At 43.3% G+C, this 8281-nt stretch overlaps 1 protein-coding gene across 1 annotated transcript in view; it reads left to right on the plus strand.

Moving 5' to 3' along the window:
- T265_07695 (hypothetical protein) overlaps positions 1-4105 on the plus strand; it is a gene marked incomplete at both ends in the record, with an annotated part of 45497 nt that extends 41392 nt beyond the window's left edge. The window contains 5 exons of the mRNA XM_009173283.1: positions 651-718; positions 835-1039; positions 2067-2102; positions 3864-3907; positions 3965-4105. Coding sequence (XP_009171547.1) covers positions 651-718; positions 835-1039; positions 2067-2102; positions 3864-3907; positions 3965-4105 — 494 coding nt within the window. The remainder of the gene's footprint in view (positions 1-650; positions 719-834; positions 1040-2066; positions 2103-3863; positions 3908-3964) is intronic.
- Positions 4106-8281: the final 4176 nt, after the last annotated feature.

Consider the following 8281-nt stretch of genomic DNA (forward strand, 5'->3'; position numbering starts at 1 on the left):
GCTGGAATGGTTGCACTGTCGCCATCCGTTGGAATTCTAGGATGTAAGTGAACAATTTAGCCAACAGCACTTTGTACGTTTTGTAAGGATTTACCTGTGATGTAACATGAATCGATGGATATGTTGATTTGTAATTAGTCCGTTGCGAATGCAAGCATAAAATGGAACAATCGACATTTGTGGAGGCTGATTGACCATTTCCGTTATTTTCCAGACGATTTCTTGAATCAACAACTCTTAAATTCTACACTTTTCTTTACTACATATTTGGCCAGACACGCTGAGTCACACTAATCTAGAATATGACACTGTTGTTGTTGTTCCGAGGCCCAGACATTGGTTGATACCTCCGGTGGCCGATTGGTCTATGACTTCCAAAAGAGATTTCCAATCCAAAACTTTGAAATGGGAACCAATTAAATTAGACAAACTGATCCGATAAATGGAGATGGTTCGAGAAGTGAACTTGAGTTAAATTAAGTATCGCAAAATGTGGGGGGCATGTATATGCTTACTGATTGCTCTCGCACGAATCGGGGAAGGGAAGATCACAAGTGAGTGCATTTAAAAAAAAACCTTCACAGAATGAACAGTTTCGACTGTAAATAAAACGTGACTTTGTGAATTTTACATTTTTTTTAAAATTGCAGTGCTATACGTTGCTCAAGTCCTTATATACGAACCTGAAGAGAAAACCGAAGAGGGTTTGTGTGGATTGGTTAGTATTTTTGTGGCAGAATTTTTAAAATTCACTCTTTCATCATCCTTGGTTTGCCCCCGGGAAAACCCCAGTTTGTTCCGATTGCTAATCTTTGATGTGTCTTCTTGTATCAGCTGAAAACTGCTGCACCCGGTTGGACAGATGACATATTTTCGCGATGCAAACTCGCAGAGGTTAGCGATGACCTGGTCCGATTCAACGTTCAAATGGATGAGAGCAGACTGCCCCCAACGATCAAAGGTCTAGAAGGAGAGGAACTGTTGCTAAAAGTCGCTCAGCTACTACACGGGGACCATAACGCCTGCCGAATCTCGACAGGTATGGAACAGTTTAGCACTTTGCTATCGTATTTTGTGATGCTTGTAATACAGTCGCGTATAAATCGGTTGAACTGAAGTTTTTTACACTCTTACAAATACTATTGCTTCTGTCAGTGCCTAAGAACCTACTTCTTGTTAGGATTGATGATCAACTAGCCTGTAGGCAACCTGCCAAGCTCCCCAACTGATCAACGGCCATGCGATCTACAACCAGTTTCAAAGATCCTTGTAAAATTGTTCTTTGAGCATTCCAGCCGCACTGAGTTTATATACTCGATACCGCTTAGTTTTGTTTACGAAGGTGGCGAAAAGGGGCACACAACTGTTAGGTCCTCATTTGCCTTCTGGGTGTTTGCACCCGAAAGGTTTCTCAAAGTTGTAGAGAACAAACAGAAACTTAGCTTATGCTTAGTTGTAACACATAAAGCACTAACCACTGGCTCAGTGGTCAAGGTGAGAAATTACTAACTGGAATATCAGCGCATCAAAACCAACCCTAGGATCTGGATCGCTCTTGATTTGGTAGGGGCGACGCGCCAGTATCAGAGCCCTTGTGCTTTCCTCCAGGTGCCATGGCAGCCACTCACCGAAAGTGTCATGATTGAAGTGAATATCTGTTACTTTGTTGTATGCAGCACTTACAGAGACGGACGTCTGGCCTTATCCGACAGCCAGTATGGCATAACAGTGTTTTTAATTGTAAATTTCGTGGTCCCAAGCGGGCATGGCTACAATCAGTGTGTTCACACTTTCACCTAAACTCTTTGAGTCAAAAGCCTAACCACAAATTAATGGGTGGATGCTCATATTCTGCCAGAAAGGTCACACGTTTTTAAGGAACACAAGACTCTGTGCCCGTTCCAACCTTCAACAATCTGTTGTCAGCGTATTTTGCTTGCGCACTCGAGTTGTGCTATCCGATCGCCAAGGTAACCAAGAAGCAAGGCATCATTGCTGCACTGTCATCAAACTACGTACAAACAACTTGACACATGTTTCATTGTTTTTTTTCAAACGTATTACAGGCTTTGCAGAGGGCACACCTCAAGAAACCCAAACCGGTAGGTCGTATGTGACAATATTTGCCCCGGTGATTTCACGATTTTGACCCCCTAGTACACATTTTTGTCCTAACTGCGCACCTTCTCTTGTGTTTGGCAGTACATCCTGGTCTCTAATATTATTCGGAAATCTTCCCAAGTACAAGAAGATATATTAATTTTATTCTGTGCATTCATTCGTGGTCACAGAGTCCACATTTTATGTCTCATTCTGAAACCAGTTTCCATCAAGTTCGAAGTAGGTAGATAGACTGTTTTCGGATTCACATCACGCAATTTTCAGTTCGTCACTATGTGCATATTCATGACATTTTTCAAGGTTCCAAAATGTTTACTGGTTTATTGGTATAATTAGCCTCTCTCTCAACTTTGCATGGTTTTGATGTGTGTATTACAACTAGGACACCTGAATTTGGCTATCGTTCAAACCGCCGACTTGTCGCATTTAACTGCGATTCTGGCAACCAAACCAAAGCGAACACTGTTCCGATCGAATAACCCTGAAATCTAGGTAACACTGGCCATACTTCGGTTATGTCTGAGAAACACTGGTACTCAGAATGTCAGTTGACCATTTATTACATAGCAAATAATAGTCTTTGCATGATCAAGGGTTAATGCTAATCAGTCGACTTCTATCGATCGATCGCTCTTCGCTTGCTAGCAACTTGTCGCCCCTCTCTATTGGTTTTGCCTTATAGGCTGCAATTTTACGGGGACAAAGGCGGATAGAAAATTTATAATGCGTCTGATTTTGTTATGCTTGTTAGCGTCCTACAAACCGTCCCATTTATGGATTTTATGGGGGTTTTGAATCCAAATGCGCGTTCAAATTATGAACGCTTGGGAGGCAGAGTTATTTGGTCAGGGTGTTAACTCAATGACTGGAAACTTCGCGATTTGAAAATGACCGCATCTGACTATGCTTTGCCAACCAGGCGGTATCTCAGACCTTCAGCCTCCTTCGGGGGCGCTCAGTATTCGCACAATGGAACTGAAATTCTGAAAGTTACGGCGTGTTCCTGATGGACTAAGGTCATTGAATAACTCGGTCAAGAGTACCAGTACAAATTTTCAAGTCCCATTTTGGCATCCCGGGGACTCAGCCATGCAGGGAAATCATCCCACAAGGTTGCTTTGGTGAATAAAGAAATTTCACGAATTGCAAAAATACGAACTTAGAGTAAAACGGTTTTTGATTTGAACACATACGCAACAAAATACAACATTGTGGCGTAGAATATTTCACTCCACTTATAAGGGTTTTGCAGCTCAGAGCATTTTGCGGATAATGAGCACCTTCCTGGCGGCATGCAGCTGGAAACTTGGAAAAAGATCTTCAGCGTCAGACGTCCGGAGTGTCAGACCTCGACAAGGCGAAGGATGTGTGCTGCTGACATGTCTCAATAAGAACAAAACTCAAGTGGGAAGTTTCTTCTCTTTGATGTGGACTCACAAAAATGGATGCACCAATACAGGAGAATAACCGTTCAAACATCGGTGACGTGAACTAAAGTTCACACTCGACCCGTTGGGAATTCATGTGAAGTGGTTTCCAATTTGACTAAAAACTTGCTTGGGACTTGTTTGTCGTCGATACCATGGTGCATACAACCCTAACCCCACAAGTTATCAAAAAGGATAGCCTAGAAAAAATTAGGAGAATGTAGATATATACCACAGAACTATCAGAGTGTGTGGTTTATTCATGACCATATCCATTCCGGAAAACCTCAAATCACTTACGTTGTTCACTCGCAGACATGCTTGTCAGTACTGCGGAATCCGAGGATATCTGTCCAAAAGTAAGTATATCCACAGGCGAATTTGTTGAAATTTTTGTTTGCTGTGTTGCTTATCAGTGTCTATCTCCTCAGGGGCACAACACCAGTGATAAGAGTGTGAACTCCGTAATTGTTTCAGATAGAAGGATCGGGTCGAATTTGGAAGTTCCGGGTCATAATCGGCTCGGCACAAATGTACAGTCGATCGGCGTATTTTGATTGTGAACAACGTGTTAGTAAACCGAGACAAGGTTTTGCCAGGTTTCGGTCAGTTCCGTTCACCAGCTCCGATGGTGCTTTCACCATCAGAACTGGACGCAGTTCATTCTAAGGTTGAAACTCGCACATGGGAAGAAATTTTGGCAGCTCAATCAGCGAAGAAGGCCCTTGGTTTTTCCCCAGAGATGAACAATTTGAATGAAAATATTTCGTCATCAACCTACTTCCTCCATACGTTGTTAGAAAGTGGAATAGACAGCAGTAGTGCACCAGTGTTTGTGGTACTTCACTCCGATCCCCACAAACGCACCGATGCTATCACCTTGGGAGAATTGTTTCATGCACAAGCCAAACTGAAGCAAATGACTGACTGGTTCGAGTCACGTGATCAGTAACATAACACAAAAGTAGTCCATACGAGGCGCCGTGGAATAGACGCACACTCAAAATTTCTCTGAAACCGTGGTTCGAAGGAGGGAAATTTTAACATAATTTTTTAACATTTGATGGTAATTTCCCGGGCGTATGAGATCCTCCCAAACGACCGCAGTTTTGTTGAAAAGCCAAACTGAAATGACTGACTGGTTCGAGTCACGTGATCAGTAACATAACACAAAAGTAGTCCATACGAGGCGCCGTGGAATAGACGCACACTCAAAATTTCTCTGAAACCGTGGTTCGAAGGAGGGAAATTTTAACATAATTTTTTAACATTTGATGGTAATTTTCCGGGCGTATGAGATCCTCCCAAACGACCGCAGTTTTGTTGAAAGTTGTTTAAATCCACTCAATCCCCACGATATTCAAGGCCCGCGATATTCATATTTTAAATGGCTGCTATGGCTGTGCACGTGGATGCGGAGGATGGTTTTGTGGAGAATTTAGCTCGTCAAAGTTTTTCTCATTCAGTGCATTTCAAGTCACTTTAAAAGAGTACCAGACGAAACATTTCGTTGTTTTCATCCGTATAAACTCCAAAAAGAGCATCAATTAGCTACTTTTGTATGAAAAAGATTTCTACCGTTGCAGCAGACATCCCTGCAGACGAAGCAGAAGCCGTGGAATTCGTCGCACGTAGTAAGTTAATGGTTGACTGTGTGTACGTTGTAGCACACGTCGTACTGATTGCCCGGGAGGGTTCCACGTTCGCCGATACCATGACTGCTTGAGGGTTACTTCCTACTACCTGGAGCACAACCATCCACGCAGCAAGTTTATTTTTCACAGGCTCCNGGTTTCTTAGATGACATGTCGTCCATCATAGCCAAGGTTCGAGAGTGCGGTCGTTTGCTGCTGGTGGAATCGAGGGGTGGCAGATATAGTCACCTGTGCTTTTCTCGAACGCAGCAGATAGCACTCTTTAGACGTTTCCCGGACGTTGTAAACGTTGATGCTACACACGGTGCTAACCGTCTTGGGTAAATAAATTTCGGGCCACTGACGTTCGCTGTTAAGTTACAAGCTTTTTACATTTCTTGTGACAGATGGCATGGGGATCGGTCGACCCGTAATGTATGCCTTTGTCAAAAGCGAGCATTTTGCGCCATTGCGCAAGCTGTTCAGCTTGTTCAAGGATATGATGGGTGGACAACATGCAGTCAAAACGTTCTTCATGGACAAAATGACTTCACAGATGCGGGCTGCCAAAGCTGTATTTGGCTGCGACGTAATGCTGTGCTATTTTCACGCACGGCAAGCCATCCGGAAGCACGTATGTTTCATTGCTTTGGTGTAACTTTTTCAGACGGCTTCCAACCGCAGTCGGCAAATATTCCACCGCATGGCTCGCTTTGATAATGCAGCTGAGTAAGTGACTGTGCACCAAACACTAATCGCGTAAATTTCCCCGCGATTTGAAAATCTTGAGGCGAACAGATCCCAGTTTTGTCCCTTATTTGACTGCCCACTGGCTTCACATCACTCGAAAGTGGGCCATTCATGCACAACGTGGGTTGGTTTGGGAATGTGACCAACAACCGCCTGGAGCATGCCGTTCAGGAGGTCGCTCATCACAGCGAATGGCTAATGCGTGAATATGAAATGCACACCACTTATTGTTTTGACTGTCGAGAAATTCGGGAGGGAGACATCTACGTTCTACGTGTGGTTTCTCGGATGGCGACATACGCCGCTAATCAGGTTCTCAGGCACATTGGAATATGCACGCCAAAGCTGATATACAAGCAAACAGATCGCTTTAAGGTGAGAAGCCGGTTGTTAGTAACAGTCAGTTTGTGGTAGAAACCATCAAATGTTCTCAGACAGTCAACACCTCGGCCGGAACCTGCACGTGCATATTTTACCAACCAATCAATCCTGGCTTGTGTATGAAACGCGTGCCCTACTTGGGTGGTGATCACTCGCTTGTGATCAAATTGCCCGGCTTACCAGACAAACCAGTGATCGTTTGATATGGAGAGAAAGAGTAAACTGCCTCTGCCACTGGAAGCGGGTTAAACTTATCGTCTGATTTGTGATGCAAATTAAGTTTCTGTGGAATCTTAGACCTCATGGATGTATCCCATGACACAGAATACTTACTTCGTTTCACGCGCTCAGCTATGTTGCAGATACTGGGTGTGCAATCTACGCTACGGATTTCAGTGATAGTCTGTTCATTCTGGTGTTTTTATTACGGAAATTATTTGCACATTATTAAGGAGAAAACAGAGCCCTCAGTTGTGTTGGATAGTTGGTGATCATGGACATCCGTTTTGGAGAATGGGATGTACATAGATGATCTCATTTTTGCAGGCTGGAACAACTGATCAGACACAAGACATTTGTGATTGTAGCTATCGCAACAATACTCGAATGGACTGTAAGTGCTATCGTCGCAGAGGTAAACCATGGAATTCAGAGTTAGTGGTCTCCGGCTACAGCTGAGTAATTATAATTACTACTATTTTTGATGTCTGATTAGCTCAGCGGTCAAAACCCAAAACTGAAACGTCTGCGGTTTGAACCCAACTCTGGATTTTCGACTGCTTTATTTAAATTTCGGGCACCGTGGAACGAGCTTTTCTTTGTGATTTGTTCCAGTTGCTCAGGCCACAATAAAACAAAGTGATCTCACAAATGAATGTATGAATTCGGGAAAAAAATGCCGGTAATATGATAGTCTCTTCGTTCCGTGAACAAGCTGCACGTCTAATGTCTAGTTTGGCTGTTAACGGAAAGGGTGAACTCTGATGTTTATGTCATTGACTCTTCAGTTGCTGTTAGCAGTGGTAAGGTCTATGTCAGATGTGTTGCATTCTTGACTTTGAGAAGGTTAGGCGTGTGAACTGCTTAGGCCCTGGACACAGTGGTGGGGATGTCAGATCGCGAATGCCAAGTGGTTTTGAATAGATTTGTGAGTCGAATTGCAGTAGAGGAATTTTTTATGGGAGACTTATGGAGCGGTAGAACGCAATGAAAGTTTAACGCGACATTTTTTGGCAAAACTTTAAAGTCAATTTCGTTTTGCAGGAATAGTTGATCAGCCAAAAGAGTCTTTTTCCTGTTAGGTGTTCCGCTTCCACGCTGTTTACTCTAGTCATATCGTCTATGTTGTCATATCGTCGTTTATCCAGGGAATATCTCGGAACCGCTGCAATTGCGACCTGCCTAAAAGGTCGGTTTGTTCATTTTGCCGGTTTCCCTAGGTCAAAATGAAAAGCTATCGTGGAACCACAGTCACCGACTGCAAGCTTTTCGGCATGGTTTTTGGTACAGATCAGGCTCTACTTAGGATCTACCGGCTGGTCCTTTCTCCAGATGCAACGTGGTGGAGAACAATGCAAGTACTACGCGCATTAAACGGATTCAAAGCGAGATGTCGATACAATGGCCATCCTGCCAAATGATGAGAATGGCAGAATCTCAAGATAAACTTTGCTTGTGATGTGTGCAGTTTTTCAAAGGTCATTTTACTTCGGCCCCCACGGTCAATTGTGAAAACATTCTTGGCATGTTAGTATTGATCATACAACATTTTTAATAAATGTTTGCACGGATACTGAGTTTATCGTATATAGAGTTAAAAATCCAAGACAATTCCACTGAAAACTCATTTTTCGTTTGAGTAAAATCGTCATTTATGGGAATTTTTCGGGTTTAACTTTTGGGATCTCCTCCAGATAAGCCCCGCCGCTAATGTGGAAAGATAAGCCTCGCCACTTTCGGCAGCTCCAA

Source organism: Opisthorchis viverrini, assembly GCF_000715545.1.
Source record: "Opisthorchis viverrini unplaced genomic scaffold opera_v5_182, whole genome shotgun sequence".
Classification (NCBI taxonomy): domain Eukaryota; kingdom Metazoa; phylum Platyhelminthes; class Trematoda; order Opisthorchiida; family Opisthorchiidae; genus Opisthorchis; species Opisthorchis viverrini.